General features: G+C 41.9%; 2 protein-coding genes across 2 annotated transcripts in view; one reads left to right on the top strand and one right to left on the bottom strand.

Annotated features, from left to right (window-relative positions):
• LOC106821183 (mitochondrial import receptor subunit TOM70-like) overlaps window positions 1-741 on the bottom strand; it is a 12,444-nt gene extending 11,703 nt beyond the window's left edge. Inside the window, exon 1 of the mRNA XM_014825874.1 lies at window positions 555-741. Within this exon, the coding sequence (XP_014681360.1) occupies window positions 555-731 (177 nt within the window). The 5' untranslated portion in view covers window positions 732-741. The remainder of the gene's footprint in view (window positions 1-554) is intronic.
• A 90-nt stretch (window positions 742-831) lies between these two features.
• LOC106821178 (sodium/potassium-transporting ATPase subunit alpha-like) overlaps window positions 832-21,992 on the top strand; it is a 48,817-nt gene continuing 27,656 nt past the window's right edge. Inside the window, exons 1-8 of the mRNA XM_014825871.1 lie at window positions 832-887; window positions 11,815-11,937; window positions 12,143-12,202; window positions 12,465-12,668; window positions 14,660-14,773; window positions 15,256-15,390; window positions 17,497-17,614; window positions 18,836-19,104. Of these exons, the coding sequence (XP_014681357.1) occupies window positions 852-887; window positions 11,815-11,937; window positions 12,143-12,202; window positions 12,465-12,668; window positions 14,660-14,773; window positions 15,256-15,390; window positions 17,497-17,614; window positions 18,836-19,104 (1,059 nt within the window). The 5' untranslated portion in view covers window positions 832-851. The remainder of the gene's footprint in view (window positions 888-11,814; window positions 11,938-12,142; window positions 12,203-12,464; window positions 12,669-14,659; window positions 14,774-15,255; window positions 15,391-17,496; window positions 17,615-18,835; window positions 19,105-21,992) is intronic.

Genomic DNA, 21,992 nt, shown 5'->3' with positions numbered 1-21,992 from the left:
CCGTGCGCTCGTGTATGCCCGTGGTAGAATACGAATGCTGCACGTGAACTCAGCCCACGCGCGATTTAAAGCGCGGGAAACAGCATCTATGAATTCATACGATGACACACTCTTAGTCTTATCTAAATAAAGTTTTTCATAACAATGGTCTGGGCTAGTGAAAGTTAGGTCAGGGCTAGCGGTTTTCCTCAGTTACTAGCCCGATGGTCTAGTGAAATAAAAAGTTAATGTTGAACCCTGCCACATGAATAGATACTTTAAGCAATAGGGCCTACAATTACAAAATCTAATATCCCAATAACATGTTACTTGTTACTGTTAGCCGTTTACTTCTTCCATTTTTCTCAAGGACAAAAGGGCACGGACAGGAATTTTATATTATTAATCATCCCAGGAAACCTCATATCCACAAGTTATAATGCAATATTAATAATAAAGTCGAGTTGCTGACTATGTACGCCAGTAGCAGTACGGTACTATAGTAACGCGACTGTGTTTGTTGACTGCGCTGGTACAGCTCTGCGTTGGTAACCCTGAATTTAGCTTGAAAATACCTGTGTTTTTGGTTCCACATTTTCTACCACTTCGCATGTTTTCGCCTTTTGCTTGTTATTTCGACGATATAGATAATATATGGTTCCTACACCTAGTGCCCCGACACCAACAGCAACTGCAATTTGCCATTTTGGCCAACCGGTATTATCGGTCACATTTCTCGTGCTGGTCGCCATGTCGAAAGGGACGTTCGAAACCAGCCGCCAACGTCACATATGTTTCCCTACATGCCCCTTTTCGAGCGAAATTAGGCGCTTACAATCGCGGCTGACTTTGCGGCGTCGACTGATCCCAATATGGCGACTACAACTGCAAACACAGCAAGTTGCATGGTATTTATTGAAGTTTGCTCTTATAACTCATAGATAAGGATATATGTAATGTAGAATAAGCTAGATAACCTTCCCATGTACTTATTTAATTAATTTCAGCGGAGGTACACATTGAAATGACCGATCCATATTAAAAATTTGTGAGGCCGTAGTTCCTCCGTGAAGAACAATTTATTCGGGTCTGTAGGACTGCTGTAGGCTATTTTTTCTTGTTTAGGGTAGATTACTGATTAGTTACACTCACAATCAGAGTGCAACGTAATACAGTAATCAGTAACCCCGGGATTGGTTTAGGAGTTAATCGTGTGGTAATCATTGTGATTGAAGGTCATATGTGATTAGTGATACGGATCAGTAATGCGTTTTTAGTTCTAATCTATGATTCGTATGAATAAATTTATAGATATAGGCCTATATCATGTCAAATGGTGACACTGATATGTATTATGTATGCATTACTGCCTACACACCCCATTTTTGCGACAGGTCGTGTACTCAATAGAAATCATAACCAGCATTATGAGATATTATTCATCTACATAATTGTAATCACTAGTATCAATCATGACTATGAATGTGATGTGTTGTTATTGTTGTCTAGATAAACATAGAGGTAGGCCTATCTACAATCAGACAATCTGACAGTGGAAGTTATAGATCCCTATTCGCGTGTGTGCGTGTGCGTGTGTGTGAGTAAGCATGTGTGCGCGTGTGTGTGAGTGAGTGCGTGTAGATATGAGTACATCGGCATACTAGGCAGTAAGTTGTGGCGTGTGAAAAACCACACCCCCATTTTATCATGCAGTTAGCTGGCTGTGAGACCAACATGTTAAACTCTTAATACTTAGATCTTGATACGACTCCCAGCAATATTGTTCATTGTTGTTAAAACCCATTAACATAACCATTCATAGATCAGGGTATATGCCATGCACTAAAAGAGACGTCAAACAATATCATCTGAAGCACCATTGTGCATAGATCGTGATATTTCTGAAATTTTCTGCATTCTCAGGTCCTAATTTTATAATTTACTAACTTTGGTCACATTATAATCACCTTTTCAGCATTATACTTTTTTCTCATTGTACTATGCTCCATTGATAAGGAGATCAGGTTGGCTAGCACAAACATAATGGTAGGTGAGAAGCACTTGATTTGAAATTTAACAGAAACAGCTGCCCTTTACTGGATTTTGTGTGTGTGTCAACATGACACGTAATAAATCTAATCTGTGTAGAACTTAGAACTGCATGAAATGTGATTTATAATTACTGCACATCAAATCGAACACAAATGTTATCACTAGTAGAAAATGTTACGGGATAGAATAAGTTCTTCTCAGAATTTACTTCATTTTGTATGCAAGCACAAAGGCTGATGCCAACCCAATTATTACTTGTAACAGTGTTGTGCGGATAACATGCACCATAATCTCATTTTCAAGGCAATGCTACCATTGTAATTAACACAAAATTCTGCTGGTTACATAATAAAGTTGACGTGGCACGTGTACATGCACGTTATATACAAAATGCAGCTGTCGTGTACCGTATAAAAGCATAGTGGCTGGGGTTAATTTTTGATGTAACGACCTATGTCGAAATGGAGGTAAAATCTGGCCTTGTAGCAAAATGGGTTTGCTGAATGTTTTGCATATCACAGTTGACCTTGTGGCTTCCTGACAGTGATGTATGCACACAGTACATGACGTAACGTACATCCATGTGTGTTAGAGCTAATATTAGGATCACCGGCTCATGTTTGCACGATCAATATAATATATATGTGCGGCACATGGACCACCCAATGAAGCTTGGAATGTATCAAGTTACAGTTTGTCATAAGGAATGCAACTTGGCCGATCTTTTTTTGTTGATAAATAATACAAACTGGCACTGTCGCCCATTTTGGCGTGCTGGCATTTTTATCTAGATTGGCTGAAGATGAGATAGGTTTCAGAGGAGGTGCGCGGTTTATCGTAATTCCCTTGTTGGTTGTAGTTAGCTGTACATCATGAGATAAAACGGTCTGCCTAAGCACTGTCGGATTACGAGTTATAATTGTGTTGCTTGATTCGACATGATTTTATGATCGCCTTTTTGTTTGCACTCCTAAATGTCAAACATACCATAAAATTACATATTACTGTGTAATGCACTCCTGGGTGTTTTCCTACGACAAATTTGCTCAAGATTTGGTGTTTCATATATTTTCGTTTACCATGATTTGCAGTTAGATTATGGTATAATAGATTGTGCAACCTAATTTATGTATGTTGTATCAGTTATAATCTGGAGTGAATATTTAAACACTTTTTTATATTTTATTACTGTTATATTGTATGTATGTCACTATCAGTATCCATCGATAATGCAGTGCTCCATGCCTGGTGAGATGCTAACTAGAATCGTTCTCAGTCTGACCTCTACATCAGCCAGGAGGTGCAGGAGAAGTCTGATACCCAAAGATGGTGGTCAGCTTGCAAACAGTGCTCAAATTAATGCACGCAGGGTTTATTTTTTCAAACTGTGCTTGCTGGGTTTCCAGTGAATGCTAGCAAGTGCAAATTTACGATAATGACGATACAGCACACGTAAACAGATCTAAATAATAGGGACTGTAACTAGAGGGTTCTCAATGTCAAGATAAGAGTGTGAGTATGTTGGCTTGCCACCACCAGTCAGACCAGTAGTGCAAGTCGATGATGACACGAATCCACGTGGAACTTGTTACTGGCCTAGCCACAAAGTAATGTTCGGTTAGGCAAGTGCTCATACCTCTTAAAGTGAGAAGATTACTGTTTATGCAGAGAAAAATTTATTTGCTCTGAGCGTTAATATATTAGCTGAAGAAGGACATTAGCTTCATCGCTCACTAATATTGTTGATACAACAATTTACAATTACTCTAATTAGAGGGGTGGTGAAAATATAACACTTCAGATTATTTCGTGCATAAATTACTGAGTGATTAGTAATACAGCCTCCCAGGAGAGTTTGCTTGTGAAAACGGTCTTTGGTAAAGGCCATGTATGGTCGCAAGTAATACATTTTGATACTATGACTAAATTGCCTGAGATTTTTTAAATCGGTTGTTCCAAAATGGATCAGAGGATAAAGAATTTATTGGTGTAGTTTACTTTGATCTCAAATAGATAAGTTAGAAAGGTGAGCTATAATAAATGCAGGCACCTTCGCCGTTGCATAGAGAAGATGTCTGCTGTTTGGGCGGTTATCAGTGTGGTCATTACCTCTCTACAATATAACTTATCGAAAAGTCTGGTTATCTTAGCTTTATGACGATAACTAAACCTGTATGCACCTTTATTGGCTATACCAGATAAAAAAATACGCCGATCACACTATGTGGTAGTTCTGGTTTATGCGTTTCTGTTATTCGTCGTACACCTTGTAATCATTAGAATTGGTATGTCTATATATCTAGCCAAATATATATATAAAAGTGATTGATGAAAGCATTGAAGAAAGGAAATATATACGTACATTCTCGTGTGACATGGGCTTGGATTCAATATTTGACATGCTGTACTTGTAACAAGTGCTGATCAATTGATATGAACGTTTGTATTGGGTTTATTGGGTTCATGACGAATAGATGAGACGTTTTACCTCTGAACATGTATCTAATTTACAACATCTAACTAGTGTAGTGCCCATTTATATGGGAATGGTACGTTTTTATAGATGTCATGAATTATCAATTGTCAAGTTATCATGAGTATTAAATGCGTGCATTAATGTGTACCATGTGATATCGGTAGTTACAATGACGTTATGCATATGTGAATATTAGGTACATTATGATTATTGATCAGTTTAGTCAGTTGAAGGTGGTTGTACCTTAGTTCTTTATAGCTGATTTTAAAAACTTTGCATATTACAAGGTGCTGTATAACTGTATGTTGTAATTTAATGTGTAATAATTATGTGTTGCACTCCTGTAAGGCTTTGCAAAATTTTGTGATTTTTTAAAAAGAATGCTCATGTCATGACATGTAGTGAACGTCAATGTCATATCTTTGTCATCAGCTGACTTCTCTGTTCATTAAATTTCAGATACGTCTTAACCTATGGTTAAAGGGATACATAACCCTCAGTTCCTTGCATATTTTCAGTTAAAATAGGTGTAAATTATGCTACATTTAAAATTCCACTGTTTAAATTAGAAATATTTGTTAAAATAAACGTTTTAAAACTAACTGCTTTATCGTTGCTTACAACGACGGTGGCGTCATTACTAGCACATCTGCTTTCAAAGTTGCGCATCGTAACTTTTCGGCTGCAAGCTACAGACCTTAATTTAATTTAAGAGAACGATTGCAATATCTTATAAACAACTTTTACATTCAGTTATAGTATGGACGAATTTGTCCTAAAATAAATATAGTTGTTTGATTAAAAATAGCATTTGGGTGTAAATAGAATTGCACTTTTGTGATTAGCCCACGGTCTATAACGTGCAAAGTAAATTAGCAAAAGCGCAACACCGTGCACAGTTGCGGGGTGTCATGTCAGTGTACAGTGTACCTTGAACAAGCAGTGCCCTAGCATATTGCCAATCTGGGGATAAATTATTTTTTATTAATAGACTTTGTTATTGTTGTGAATGAAAATATTAATCACTCCTCATAATGTAGCAAAGTTTTTTCTGTTAACACTGGACATTTTGACATAGTATATAAAAAAATTGTAAGAGGTTATGAACAAAAATATGTTTTTCAGTTTGCCATGGATGGCGCCACTATAGCACATTGGATGCCTGCTAAGTAGCCATGTTGTATAATTTCATCAAATTTTTTTATAAATTATAATATCAGGCCAAAATCATAATGGAAGATGTAAGTAAACTAATATATTTGTATAATAAAGTAGGTACCTAAATCTAGGAGAGGAGTTAATTAATACTGCAATTTCTATTTCGTTTGTGATGCAAAAATCTGACGTATTCGGTATTCATTCATATAATATATGATATAGTCTAGTAATAGTAATAGTACTATTAGTAGGGCCTACTAATAGTAATAGGCCTGTACCGGCGTATTTGTACGCTCGTAGTATTTGGACGCTCCGTAGGCATGCTCTTTTGTTTTGCTCTTGTTTTCTTTTTGTTTGAATTTTGTTTTGCACGGCCGTAGGAAATAGTAGACATGCTCTTTTGTTTTCTTTTTGTTTGAATCTTGTTTTGCACGGCCGTAGGAAATAGTAGACATGCTCTTTTGTTTTCTTTTGTTTCGCCTTGTAACCTGACACACATAAAACAGTCTTACTAATTTACTACATATTCATATTGCAAATTGTTTCAATCAAATGTTTCCATCAGTGACAGGGTAGTCCGCCATGTTTGTTTATTGCAACCGTGTCGAAGGCCGGAAGGGCAAGATGTGCAGATGACTTATGCGCTGTGTGCACCCTTGCAAAACAAGAGGCGCATGCGCACTTAGGAGCATCCAGTTTCGGGCGAGCGTCTAATTACGCCGGTACAGGCCTACCTACTTAATGACTGACGTGCGCCATACTCCACCTCGTAGTACATCAGACGCCAATCACGTTTTATATATGTGACGAAAAAAATATAATGTAATTTTCATTAAGTTCAATATTTGTTGCTAATTTAGACTACCACTGCCAGCAGTACAGTGAATACTTAGCAGGCAGTAATCAATCAATGACAGCCAGCAATAAGCCTTGCATTTACATTACACTTGGGCACTCTCTACGAGTTAATTAGCATATCATTGCCCGCAATTCGTTTACTTGCAGTCCAGTCGTTCGTGTCCGTGTCTGTAGATACTGGCTGTTAGTGTCAGTGAAATTTGTATAGAATATGTATATGATAGCAAGGATTTTCTGTAAATACATGTCGTTTTGTTCCGTTTTAATAACCGTTTCAGAGTAGTAAGGGGTCAATATTATTGTCTTGAGTACATATTCATTATGATATTGTTATTTTATGATTATTGATTAAACTCACATGGAGTTTCACAACAGAATACTCCCAACACTGTACAAATATATTTTAAAATGGCTGCATCCGAGGAATAATTGATATGCCAGTTTTGTTGAGGTTTTGAATATGCCTAATTTTTGCACCTGTACTTGGACACTTACAACCAAAGTTTTAATTTAATAACGTGCAACGGTTATTAGTATCATTTTTGTCTGTTTAATGGCTAAATAGAAATGCAAATACTTAGTATCTTTCATCAAATTGCATGATGAAATTAACATATATGGGAAAAATTGTATGTAACTATGGAAAATAAACTGCAACATGCCCCTTATTAGCAGAGTATTGACCCTACCTAGTGCATGCTTCTTGTTTTTAGAAAATTATGTATGTTGCAAAATTGTAAATATAGGTAATTGTAGATATATACACTTAAGCTAGCAGCAAATTTCGTGGTCGGCAATTTTTGTGGCCGTTGCCGCGTCACAGCACACTTCACCATAAGTTGCCACCACGAGCAATTTTCGTGGTGAGAAATCAAACCGGTTTGATTCTCGGCAACTCGTGGTCACCACTAAATTTCCGTGGTGAGTGGTCGTTGCCGGCCCCCACACACTTGGCCATTTTTGTGGCGACCACGAAAATTGCCTGTACGAGCAACGAAAATGGTGAAGTGTGCTGCCCGCCTTATAAATTATAGTAGTACAAGTACAGTGTCCCGAAAATTTTTATGCTAAATATCAGCATTGTTATGTAACATTGTTATAAATATTAGGACTGTCATCGATGCCCACCTCATCGATAAATCACGATGGATTTGCGTCCGATATCGATATCGAAATTTAAATTGAAAAATAGCGATCGGAGTTTTTTTTTGTTTGTGCTAAAATGTAGCCAGCGAAGCATCGGTAGCATTTTTGATTGAACGCCGCCATTATTGGAAGTAGTGCAGGGCGCATGCATACAGAGACAATCAATAACTGTGGTGTTCTATTGTCTCTGGTGCGTATCCTGTCTCACTGATCTCTATGATAAAATCTGGCTACCGTAAAAGCATGTCTGCTGCTTCGCCATCGCCGCGATGCCAGGTCAATCCACAGACACTCACTTGGAAGCGTTTCAATAAAATATAATGCTAAATAAATACGAAATCTATTTACTGCCAAATTCTTAATGTTTCTATACTCTCTTTCACCTATTTATAGTATCTATATATATACACTATATATATTAGTGTAAGCGTGCAACAGTGGAGCCGCGAGAGCAATGGCGCCGGCAGCGTATATGGTTGCACAAAGGATGTGGATGGAATTTACAGGAAACTGTCGGCAATAATAGGTGAAAGAGAGTATAGAAACATTGAGAATTTGGTAGTAAATAGATTTCGTATTTATTTAGCATTATATTTTATTGAAACGCTTCAAGTGCCTGTGGGTCAATCTGGTTGAATTCAGGTAAATATACTTCACCCATGTTGCATTTAAGCACAGCAATGTATAAAATGCATATAGTTATCATTAGGGGTGAGTATTGCGACCAAAAACCGTATTGCAATATATTGCAATACGACAAAACTGTATTGCAATATTTTCCAATACGAATTGGGAAGTGTATACCATGCATGATATAGTAACAATTTGATGGTTTTAATATCATCATATATTGTATTATATGACATGATTTCATTTCTCATGTTTTTCTTGAGAAACAGAAGCACGGCAATCTTTTCCGCTGACAGTGCAGCCCTCTGTGTCGTAACAATGTCACCCGCTGTACTGAATACCCTCTCGGAAGGCACTGACGTAGCTGGAATACACAATACCCCTGCTGCATAATTGGCTAATACTGGATACTGAAACTGAAACTGAAACTGAAACAGTGGGTGCTCGCTTCAGCTTGTATCGCGCGCGCGCGGGCACTCAGGTGAGCATAGGCTATATATATAGTGCGTTCGATTTGCTTCCCCAAGTTAACCTGGGTCTACTCGGGCCAGCCCCAAATTCGTTCGATTTGGCAGTCACGTGGTATTTTTTCGTTACCCGGGTCAACCCGGGTGAGAATGAAGTGAGCGACTCGCCGAGGTGCTCACTTGGGGGGGGCTTGGGTAAGTATCCCACAATCCATTGCAACCATGCACCATGCATGGCGACAATATCAGTGCATAGATCAGTGCGGGATCAGTGCTGCATGAATGTAGCAGTGTGAATGACTGTTTATAACGACACCACAAGCCCACCCCCTTTAACTGAGTTTTCCGCGTCCCGTTTCTCAAGGACGTGGAGTGGATAGGATGATGTTAATTACTGGACATGCTCTCTATGCTTGAGCCGCTCATTCTTAATTTCATTAATAATAAGATTGCAGATTGTTGTATTATCTTTTTCTTCTTGTCACTGGCATCCAGAAATTAACCCGGGTTAACCCAAAAACCGTTCGTTTATCTTCCCTAACCAGATGCGTTCGATCGTACCCAGGTTAACCAGGTGGCTCTGGGGAAGCAAATCGAACGCCGACTAATAGACTCCCTAGTTGCCGTGCTCTGTGCCTCGCGCACACAGTCTGCCCCACTCTGCCCGCGCAGTAGTAGCGCGCAGTGCTCCATGCAGTGGCGCTTACCAGTAATACTGTATGCGGCGTGCACGCATTGTGCTTTCGTAATATATACACCGCCAGTGGCATAATTTCCGAGCCATTAACAATATAGACATAAAGGCAAGTGTCAAGAATTTTTTCTTGTTATACCACCGCTATCGCTAAAATATCGATATCCGGAAGTTGTATCGCGATATATCGAGTTTTCAAAATATATTGCAATATACCGATATACCGGTATATCGTTACACCCCTAGTTATCATAAAGTAGAACACAATACATGAGTTTACTGTACTTTCACGGCTCATGTTTTATTACATAATTATTAAATCGAATCGGATCGAATCGAATCGAAATATCGGGGGGAAAAAATCAATAATCGAATCGAAATAATTTGATACCAATGACAGCCCTAATAAATATCCTGTCAGTGGTGCCCGTTTTGACCCTATTGCAACAAAGGTTTAAATGTAGTGCTGATTTGTAATAACTTTTTACGTCATACCCAGTTACCACTTTTTTGCACAATGTAATTAGGCCTACCTATTTGCATATTTGATTCATGTTAAAATTTCTGCTGGACCAATGCTTACATGGCAATTCACAAAGCAATTAAGCACCACCATTTCCTTTTCAAGCACCATTTCATGGGGTGCTATAAAAAAACAACGGAGCAAGCCAACTTTCTCGCGAGTATACACGAACGATATTTTCTTGTTAAATTATGATATGTACAGCGTTTACAAACATTTAGGTGTATCTTATCAAGTTGAGTATTGCCAGAAGCATTAAAACATATATCATTGCGGTGATGCTGTCTACAGACTGATATTTTATCTTGTATAGTTGCCTTTTTAAAAACAGTGATCACGTGGACTAAATGTTGACGTAATACATTTAGCTTATTCTTCTGCAATTATCAGGTTGTGTCTCATAGCAAAACTTTTCTTAGTAGGAGAGTACAAACCACTGATGCTGTGAAATGGGGCGTGCTTATTCTAAACTGTCACGTGAAATAATTGCTTAAAGCCACATTCGTTGGAAATCAAAGTCGGCATTCGATTTAGCATTGCGTGGCCACATATATTCTCGTTATCTGCATAAGAAGGTCATGTGTCAAATTTTATGCTTCGGCATGCATCGTTTCTAAATTTAAGCGATCTCATAATTCGTGCCCATTGTGCCATCTAAAAACGCGATTCAGCCGCAACGATTGCTCTGCAAACACTGCCTACAGGAATACGGCCGGCTGATCAGGAAGCTTAGGTGGGCATTGAGGCATTGGCTTTGAGTTGCTGTGAATGGCAGCTGTATGGATTGAGTATAAAATGCAGCTATCTCTATATTAGCAGGACTAGAGGACCAAATACAGCGGTGTATTCAGCCAAGTAATTCACTGGCCACCCGGTTATAAATCTATACAAACAGTTATGGTAGGAGAAACCCATTTATATTGGGGTATATTTACGCGCGTAGTAGATATACCCCGTATGTATTGCAAAGCCATTAACCTTATAAATATTTAATGATGCACCTGGAGCATAGACTAAGAGCTACGAAATTATTAATGTATGCTTAGTATGCTATTAAATTATCAGCTTGCTTATAAAGTTATTGTATTCTAGTCAGTTCAAGCAAGACAATGCTAGCATCAAATCTTCACTGAATGAGCTATAAATTATGGTCCAATGGTTTTATAAACCAAGTACGAACTGGTTCATTATTCGTACATGTATGTAACACAGGGGGTAGGTAAACACGGCTAGAATGGAGCAGCGAAGACTTATACTAAGTGCAGGCTAAGGTCAAAGGTTTGTTTGCCAGCAGTATATGATATTTGATGTGAAACTCTGAATTAGCACGTGTAGTTGTGTCCCAGTGGGTTTAGACAGAGGTGCCCGTGAGGTCGTGCTCTAGCTGTATTGGAAGTCTGCATTGATACCTGCACCTTCTAAAGTGAAGGATGCCCCCAACAAAGGTACTGACTAAGCTGTAGCAGTTTTAATATCGGAAAACTCTGTCATTAACTTTAGTGTACGTATGGAAATTTTGAAATAGGTGTTGATCAATGATGCGTGCATAATTCTATGAAATGGGATGATGTTGGTTGTGTACTGATTGTTACACGTGTAGGAAAGTATCGGTATGAATGGTAATGCTAACAGTGCATTTTGATGTAATTTTGACAACATTTGATCGTGTGTTGTCCTACAATGTCAGCTAAATCGAACGTGTATATATTGCGTGCCGCATGTGTTTCATTCGCACAGTTAACGTCTGTGTTTGAGTCTTCACAGTTTGTGCCCAGAGCTTGGTCTGTCAGTGAAAATTACTCATGTCGTTGTCAATGTTCTTCCTTTTCAGCAGAACGATGACTTCCGGGCGCCGGCAAAATCAAATTCCGGGCGGGATGCGAAGGAGAAGGGTAAGAAAAAGAAGTCGCGGGACAAGGAGGATTTGGATGATCTCAAGAAGGAGCTCGATATGGTGAGTGTGGTAAACGATGAGACGCCTCGGCGTGCAGGCGAGCTAGGGCCGCGTGGTGTGATATTCTCTATTCTAAGGTTATAATTGCAGTTGCTCTTATTTAGGACTTTGTTTCGTTTAATTAAACGTTGCAGCTATAGCCCTCACGCCTCACGGTCACCACTCTAGTTCGGGCTTATTCTAGTAATTATTTTCTCTCAAACAGGATGAACACAAAATCCCCATGGACGAGTTGTTAGCGAGATACGGATCAAGTCTTGAGCACGTGAGTCATATGTTTCCACTATTGGGGAATGATTTCAGCATCACCAGAAGCTGATTTCTAGCTATATTCGACAGAAAATATTTTAAAATTGTTTTCCCTTAATTACTTAGAATTAATGAACATAATAGCAAAGTTGACCCAATAACCCGAAGTTTCAGCGCTCGCATATCTTGTCGCAGATATAGAATTCTTTCCTCTCTAATGTACGGCGAAAATGTGCACTTATTTATATGTAATTTGAATGGTGCTGTTTATTGGATAGGGTCTGACGGATGAACAGGCAGCTGTGTTCTACGCTCGCGATGGGCCGAATGCACTAACACCTCCAAAGAAAATCCCAGAGTGGGTGAAATTCTGCCAGAAGTTGTTCGGTGGATTTGCGCTCTTGCTGTGGATAGGTGCTATATTGTGCTTCGTAGCTTACTCGATTCAAGCCAGTACAGAGGACGACCCCGCAGGAGACAATGTAAGTAGCTGACACCAGTTATTCGATACCGTACATGTGCAGGGTTCAAATTTAGCACTAATCTGCTAACCCGTGATTGATTTTCACTTCTGGATCAGCAATGGATTGTGTGGTTTTTTCGCCCAACCTATCCATCTGGACCATGGTAGTTGCATGTAAAAATTGTGACAAAAAATCAATAAATCGGGATTTACTAGCGTGCAGGCGCCGTGACGGGTTTTCGCAAACAGGTTTTCAAACACTTGTACTTTATCACGAAAAACCGAACCCCGCGTGCATATGGGGGGCAGTTAGGGGCAGTAGCTGTTAAGTAAAACAAAGAAGCAGTTAGGTTTTAGTAGGCACTTGGAAATAATCGAGAGGCGTTGTTACTGTTTGGCAGTGGTCAGTGTGAAAGCACCTGTAAGCTAGTGACCATAACTTTACACCCCCGTGGAAGCGTACCACTTGGTGCTTTTCTGTTGGCGTACGTTTCAATATACCTGATTGTTAATTAATCGTTGCAGGGTGATGCCTAGAGTATTGTTCATCAGGCAAAGAGATCAATGTGAAATTAGCCTTCTTTAATTATTCGACATTATGCTGGTGTCTGAGTTAGGCAGCAACACTTAGGTAGATGTAGGTTTTCATGGTCGTCAGTTGGGTTATAGAAAAAAATTGTATCTGTTTAACGTTTTCGTGAAGCAATTTGCTTGAATTGACGTAGTTGTAATAGTGAATGAATTTAATGTAAAGCTGTTTTATATATCTCGCTGTTTCCTAATCCAATCAAATCAATTAGCAATGGGCATTCTTTAGTGGGTGACTGAATTAGACAATATATCTCATGCCTCCAGATATTGTTGGAATGGTTTAATCTTGAAGGATTTGTCCGTGATCAGCAGTAACTGTAGAATCGAGTTACTTATTGTGGCTCTGTTGGAAAATGAACCATGCGATCGTAGGCTTCTATGGAGTGGGAACCTTTATTAATGTTACGAGTTCTATGTAATAATACGAATACGAATAATCTGAACACCTTTGGGAGTGGATTCCTACTAATCGTGTATAACATGCTGATAGTAAGAACAGAAGCTCATTTATCGCTGAAGACTGTGTATTTAAGCAACCTTTGTACCGGTGAAGGCAGCCGTTTTACGTCATGCGTGTCACTCGTGTGGTAAATCTTAACTTTGACTACATAGGAATTGTGTAAACAGTTGAGAGTTGAGCCACGAGTGCCAATCACACGATATGTTGGTTGGTACTATGCATACCTAAATCGCCAAAAGAGATGGAATTTACAGACAGATGATGACTTCCTGGTGCGGACAAGTGATCCGTGTTTCAATAAACGCTGGCATTTCTAAGCCGTATTCTGTCCTTTACTGCCATAACGTTAATTCATTCTATTCAGTCTGGTTCTCACTATTTGTCAGTAGTGAATGAACAAAAATGAGTTAGGGCATGAAATAATTTTCTTGTGTAAATTGTTGGGCTTGGTCTAGATCTATCTTTAAAAACATTCTGATTTTGCCCCTGTTGTTATCATTTTGGCAGATGGCAGATTAGTGGGTGAATAAATTTTAGTATAAATAGTAGAATTTTATGAAAAGTTGTATTGATACCGTTTTATGACATCATTTTCTTTGTTGTGTCAATGCAGCAATTATTGCTGCAACAATTGCGGCAACAATTGCGGCTGTAATCTATCTAGAATTGTTTTATCTAGCAAAGGAAAACGTTATCGGTGTGTCAGATGGGTAAAAACCAAAGAAAGTTTTTTTGTTGGCCTTACCTGCTTCTCTCTCGGCTGGGCCAATTCAGGTCATTGGCCAAGAATTTAGTTGACAATGCTCAGATATATCTTTCGTTAATTTTTGTTTTGTTGAAGATATTATCTCCATATATAATCGTCTTGTATTTTAACGTGGAAAGTCGTGTGTCAATTTTCTCATTGTTGAGTGAAATTCCTATCTAATAGTAATATATATTACTTTGTCTCATTTCAGCTCTATTTAGGTATCGTACTTACGGCAGTAGTAGTTGTCACAGGTTGCTTCTCGTATTACCAAGAAGCGAAGAGTTCGAAAATCATGGAATCGTTTAAGGATTTGGTCCCGCAGGTGAATAAACACGTTCATTGTTCTATAAATAGATTAGACTCTTAGGCAATCGGAAACGTGTCCAGCGAGTTTTCAGCATAGTTTTGTCAGTTGCAAACTAACTTGCCCACATGTACTGCATGCATGGTCGCTGTCTGAAAGCACATAGGCTGCTAGTACGTTTGCACTTTAAAAGTGCAGACATAATAACTCGCCGAAAACAGTAAGTAGGAGCCCGTATGGCAGTGCAATTTTATTGCAAGTTTTGCATTATGATATGAGTACGGCATCACGCTGAAGATGTTTCCAAATTTGTCTAGCAATATTTTGACACAAAGATAGTTTTGTCGGAATCAATCACCATCAATATACGAGATCCGGCTGCAAACGGATTCGCGCGTGTGGAAACTGGAAAGTGAAAATTCGAAACTTCAAACCTGAGCCTAAAATTCAATCATTCTCTCGTTGCTATGACGACTCACGTTCTCTTCTCTCGTTTCCAGCACGCGCTGCTGCTGCGGAACGGAGGCAAGAAGACTATTCGTGCGGAGGAGCTCGTCGTCGGGGACATCGTCGAGATGAAGTTTGGCGATCGCGTCCCTGCCGACGTGCGCATCATCGTCGCACACGGCTTCAAGGTCGGGGTCGCGCGCGCGTTGCACCGTTCCTGCTCGCATCGTTCCCGCTCCTCCCATCCCCGTAGATTTGCCACTAACACAGGCGAGGGTCTCGGGGCGGGGTGGGGAAGGGGGAATCCTCGTGCGCGATGTGTGGAGCGGTGGTCAGATCGGGTCTTAGTGCAGGGAAATTAATCAAGAAAAGAGAGGATGAGTTGAGGTGAGTGGGGTTGGGGTTTGATGCCTGCAAACGTGTTCTTAACCCCTTCATTTATTATTTTTTAGTAATGTGACGGTTATGTGTAATTGCAGATGAGAAAGAATTGCAGAATTGTTTGATGGAAATTCCTTTCTTAGTGCCTTTAATTTAACCTCTACCCAAGCATAGGTTCATACCGTCTCATTGAAAATATCAAATGTATAGGTATTGACTGATTGATAGATAACAACATTTAAGTCTGATTTGCCTTTGGTATCAGTTTGCTGAGATATGCACTGGGCACATAATATCTACGTTATTTGCTTTGCTGTAAACCCAAGTAAATATGTGTTAAGGTCGTGACTATTCTAGCTGAGGTGTTGTGGGGAGGCAGTTGCATAAAATGGTTTATTAAAAACGAGAGTTGGGGAAGCTCCAATATTTGAAGAGCGAATAGCGGAATGCTTTAACTGGCTGGTGAAATAGGAAGACATAGATGAAGACATCTTACTAATACAGTGGAACCCCGATTTTACGCGCCCCGATTTAACACAAATTCAGATATAACGTGATGCACTTTTTTTTGCACTTATATAGCCACGTATATATAACCCCGATTTAGCACAATGCCGCTTTTTTTCGCGATGACATTTTATGGACCTCAACCATCGCGTTATAAGGCTACACTGTAGTGATTTTATTACCAAAAACATTTCTGGTTTGTGGGGGTCAAAAATGGTTACAGTCCAGTACTAGTTCTCCAGTTGGGATTGACGCATGTGTCTGGTGGTAGCAGAAAAGGGTGGGCGCCAATCTGCACTCTGTCGCAGAGAACTAGCATGCACACTTTCCAGGTATTCACCAATAGACACCCCTCCACGTGACTGTGGAGTGTTGCTGTGGTTACTCGCCATACTCTTCTTTGGTAACTGACCAATCCACTCCCATTTTGCTGTGGTAACTGACCAATCCACTCCCATTTTGCTGTGGTAACTGACCAATCCACTCCCATTTTGCTGTGGTAACTGACCAATCTACTACCATTTTGCTGTGGTAACTGACCAATCTACTGCAATTCCGCTGTGCTAACCGGCTGCGTTTGAGCCGGCATGTGCCGACGAGTGTAGCGACTGCTTTACGCTCGCCAGGTGGACAACTCGTCTCTGACGGGGGAGTCGGAAGCGCAGTCGCGCACGCCGGAGAGCACTAGCGATAATCCGCTCGAAACGCGAAACATAGCCTTCTTCTCGACGAACGCTGTCGAAGGTTCGTGCCGCGGCGCCGACGCGGTGTGCGTGGGGAGCCTCCTGTCGACCCTTCGATTGTTTCTCCGCGAGTCTTTACGTTTTTTCGGTCACCGCCTCACTGGTGTCGGGTGAGACGGGCGGTTGGGGGCGGAATTGGGTGGGAGGGGTGTGGAAAAATGTGGCCGGTGTAGTTCCAAAGACATGCGGAGAAACACTTGTTCACGGTCGGCACTGGAGCTCTCAGTCGTGCATGCACCCTGCACCGTGCATTCCCCCTCTCTCTCCTTCCCCTCTTTCTCTCTCTCTCTCTTTCTCTCTTTCCTTCCTTTCCTTCCCCCCCCCCTCTCTCTCTCTCTCGCCCTCACGCGCCTAACAGATGACCAGGGGTGGGTGCGATGTACCGCAGTCTCGGCGTGTGCGTGATGATGGAGATGTGGACGACGTGGGTGAACGTGTTTCACACAGCCACCATTCATCTCTCACCATCACGCACGGCGTGGCCGCTGCATCGCACGTGCGCGTGGTTGAGCTGGTCAGGTGCTTTCGCATGCTGTGTGGTTTTGCACGAGGCATGGTCTTGCATGCGGTAACGCTTTCATAGTGCATGGCCGCTATGGCTCGGTTGTGGTGGTAGTCGACTAATCTTTCTCCTTGTTTTGCTCCTATGTTTTTCTGAAACAGGTTGACAATAGCTCGCTAACCGGTGAATCTGAAGCGCAGAGCCGCACGCCCGAGTTAACAAACGATAACCCGTTGGAAACTCGCAACATTGCGTTCTTTTCTACCAATGCGGTAGAAGGTACATGCAATGCGCAATTTATTTGCCTTATTACGGGGGATTATTTTTAATGTCTTGTGTTGCAGAGAGGGAAATGGGCGGGCGGGCGGGCGGGCGGGCGGACTGGCTGGCTGACTAGCTGGCTGGCTGGCTGGCTAGTTGGTTGGCTGGCTGGCTGGCTAGCTGGTTGGCTGGCTGGCTGGCTGGCTGATTGGCTGACAAACATCACTCAGACAGACTGGTGGGGGAAGTGAGATATTAAATATTGCACAATTGAATGTTGAATGTTGGCTTTCTTGGCATGATGTATATATGCTGTGCTGTATTTCGTGACCACCATTATATATGTATATATAAGCCTACAGTCACAGTTAAGCTCTACATTTATTACTAGGTGGAATTATTAGATTTAGGCATTTCACTGCGTTTAGGCAAGGTTTACTTGCGATAGCCTGTCTGTATCAAAATTCTTTTGATAAATTATCGTTTTTGCTTATTTACCTCATTTCACCTAGCGCACGCATGAAGATTATTCAAAATTGCTAATTTACGAACACATTAACTTTCGACTGAGAGATGAAATATGAAATATGAATCTTGTCTGGTCGATCAGTTCTAAGCTCATGTTGCATGCCAATGGTAACTTCACTCCCTTGGCAGCAGTATTTTTTGAAGGCTGGAATACTGGGACATTTATGGCTGGTTTCCCTCGCATGAAGACACCCCTGAACCGTAACAACATCGTCTACCTATCTGCCTGTCGTGATCAATCAGTGTTGTAATAGGACATGCTAAAAAATATTGCTCGGCAACAAAGTACCGCAAAGTCTCTGTTTTCGGCATGCAGACATGTGGTATCGTATACAAACTGGTCTAAATTGACTGCCATAGCAAGAATATCAAAATGAATCTCTTTCAGGTGGATAGGTAAATTTACCTGATTTCCCCAAAAATGTTCCAGTGTACCCAAGTCTTAAAAGACACCCTGCCTTGTGTGAGGAGTCGCCGCTCAAGTTTTGCATCATAATAAATGACAATTGATAAATGGAATTTTTTATATGAATAAAAAATGAAAAAATCAAGAATAAGAATTATTAAAAATTGTTACAAATAATAACCATTAAAAATATCATTTAATCATTTTAGAGTGATGAATGAAACTGTTGTTTCTATTATTATCGTTGATAATCTAAAATGAAATTTACGCGTGCTCTTGTTTTTCGCGCGCGTGCGGGCGTGCAGGTTCGGCGACGGGCGTCGTCATCAGCACGGGCGACCGCACCGTGATGGGCCGTATCGCTAACCTCGCCTCGGGCCTCGACACCGGCGACACGCCCATCGCCAAGGAGATCGCGCATTTCATCCACGTGATCACGGGCGTCGCCGTCTTCCTCGGCGTCAGCTTCTTTGTCATCGCCTTCATCCTCGGCTACTTCTGGCTCGACGCCGTCATCTTCCTGATCGGCATCATCGTCGCGAACGTACCTGAGGGTCTGCTAGCCACCGTCACGGTAAGTACCGGCGGGGCTAGGTGGTGGCAGGTTGGGAGGAGAGGGAAGGAGGGGAACGTACCTGAGGGTCTGCTAGCCACCGTCACGGTAACTACCGGCGGGGCTAGGTGGTGGCAGGTTGGGAGGAGAGGGAAGGAGGGGAACGTACCTGAGGGTCTGCTAGCCACCGTCACGGTAACTACCGGCGGGGCTAGGTGGTGGCAGGTTGGGAGGAGAGGGAAGGAGGGGAACGTACCTGAGGGTCTGCTAGCCACCGTCACGGTAACTACCGGCGGGGCTAGGTGGTGGCAGGTTGGGAGGAGAGGGACGGCGTTCTGTTCCGCTCACCAGGTGTGCCTGACTCTCACCGCGAAACGCATGGCTTCAAAAAACTGCCTCGTTAAGACCTGGAGGCTGTCGAGACGCTGGGCTCGCACGTCGACCAACTTGCTCGACAAGACCGGCCGCTGACGCAGACGGCGATGACGCGTCGCTCACATGTTGGTATGACAACGCCATCTGGGAAGCACACCACTGAGGACCAATCTGGTGCGTGCACGTGAGGCGCGTCGTAGACACGCGTATCCCTCCCGTAAATCACTTCCACAATCATGTTCGCTGGGAGATAAAACCGGAGCGTGAATAATTTAGGTCGTACCTGAGTTGGAGTGAAAAGGCCTTTAAAGCTATTTTCACCATACTAGTGAGGAAGGGTGGGAAATAGAGTTTGAGCTGAAAACAGGGGAAACTGTGCAAACTTTCATTGTCGATGTGAAACGGCACTTGCGTCTTGAAATCATCCTGGGACAAAACATTGATGTTAACTTTAGCTGCTGTCACAAAAACCATCTATCGAGCAAACAATCTTGCATCCGTGCTAACGTTAGAAAGTATTATTGCTGCTAAACCATATACGTGCATTAACGTAGATACACTTGCGTGCACACACGCGACAAGCACACGCTTCATCACAAACGATGAAAAATTCACATAATCTTGGGCCCAATTTTTCGTCGCTTGAAGTAGATAAATGGGACATTGAACTAACGATGTCTTTATTTTGTCAACTTGTAGGCGAAACGTTTGAAGAAAAGTGCTTCAGGATGGAAGGCATTAGCCCAAGTTGCAACCTTTGCAATAGGGCAGAGAATTTAAGGAGGGACAAGACGATCTGCCCATACTAAGACGGTAACATTCGCTAAACGATTACATGACCAATATATAAGTTTAAGCATTTATGTGACCCCATTTAATCGATTGCATGACCTAAAATAAGTTTAATCGATTGCATGAATAACTTAAGTTTAAGCGATTGCAGATCAATGCGATTGCCTGACGCAATATTGCTCTATAGTAAAGTCACCTTCCGTGACGATTTGTAACCTTGTAGTTTCGAAAACCTCTGCAACTCTAATTCAAAAACTATGTTGGGTAGCTGACTATGCTATGCTACCAGGCGATGCATGCCAAGCTGATTCTTGTCGAGTATCAATATGGCCGTCGATCGTTTTATCGATCGATTTCAAATTCACGAGAACTGCTCTGAATGAACATGGAGGAAATTAATTGTATTTACGCATGTAAAGCGTCTTAACTGGCACTCGTTATCCTGTTAGACTGCGCAGTATGTGTCGAAACCCGCCGTTACATGATCTGATTTGCGTCCGCGCCGTAGTGAGTGTACCGGCGATGCGTCCGAATCAGCTCTGCCGAAATATGTTGAGCGTCCATCGGTGGGCGTCTTGGAGACACGCAAGAAGGAACGCCAAAGGTTAGGAGATCCGCGTTCAACTCGACAAACAAGTACCAGGTCCGTGTCCGTCTTTCAGTTTATGTTCCTTAGTGTGCTAATAAATTCTATGTAAAATATTCCTACCTTTGCTAGCTAGCCTTGTGTTCTCACACACAAATGCTGTTAAAGATCAACGTGTGCATTCTGGCATCTTTTAAAACACAATCGAGCGTTTAGCATTGGATAATTTGTGCTGTAAGGTCATTTTAGAAAGCATAGTTAATAGAGTTAATCTCCCGTCTTGTAAGAAAAGTGTCCTTTATAGACCAGTTTTGTTTCTGTTGCGGTGATTTCACCTTACAGATGCCACTTCAGAGAAATGCTGACAGTGTACTTTCTAGAGGCGCTCCATGCATGTAGAGGTGGTCCCATAGCCGTGCGTCACACGCGGTTTCTCAGCGTCCTGTCAACGCTCCCGCTCGGCGACTAACCCCCCCCCCCCATGTCACACGTAGGGTCAACTCGTTCCAGGGGGGTGCGACGCGTACAGTCAGCTCCGCCGTGCTCCACGTTCCTGTCAGCGCTCGCGCTCCAGCGTACGTCAGTCCCCGTGTCACGTGCCAACGCCCGATCATTGCAGGCTGTCCATTCATAAGAGCGGATGAACGCCGCGAACGACAAGCGGCTAGATGGTGAATGATGAAGGGCTGCGCCCGAGCGCATCTTCGACCGCTGCTCGAACAAATCTTCGTTGATGGACATGGACCTGCTTGATGATGCGCAGTGGAATGAACGCTTTTGAGGAATGCCTACCTTGGAAGCTGGGAGGGCTCGCGAGCGTGTGCTAGGTGCGTGGCGTGCGTGCGTGCAGTGATAGTGGTTAGCAGAGATGCCAAACCAACTACGATTTATCCGTATTTATATAGCCGATTTCTGTTTTCCTGATTGCACCGACTACGCCGCAGTTGTATCAAACTACGAATTTCACTTGTGATGCGGGAAAAAAAAAATTATTTTTGGTCCCGTCCGAGTCCTATAATACGCAGGGGAAAAATACACGGGCGGCAGCGTTTCGCGCCCCGAAATGCCAAAGAAGAGGCCCCAAAACATGATATCGGGACGACCAAAAGAAAAGTCGGCTCTGGAAACCGATTGTCCAGGTCGGTCCGGCGCCTGG

The sequence above is a fragment of the Priapulus caudatus genome, unplaced genomic scaffold (assembly GCF_000485595.1).
Source record: "Priapulus caudatus unplaced genomic scaffold, Priapulus_caudatus-5.0.1 Scaffold62, whole genome shotgun sequence".
In the NCBI taxonomy this organism is placed as follows: Eukaryota; Metazoa; Priapulida; class Priapulimorpha; order Priapulimorphida; family Priapulidae; genus Priapulus; species Priapulus caudatus.
This window is presented reverse-complemented; position numbering and strand designations above follow the sequence as displayed.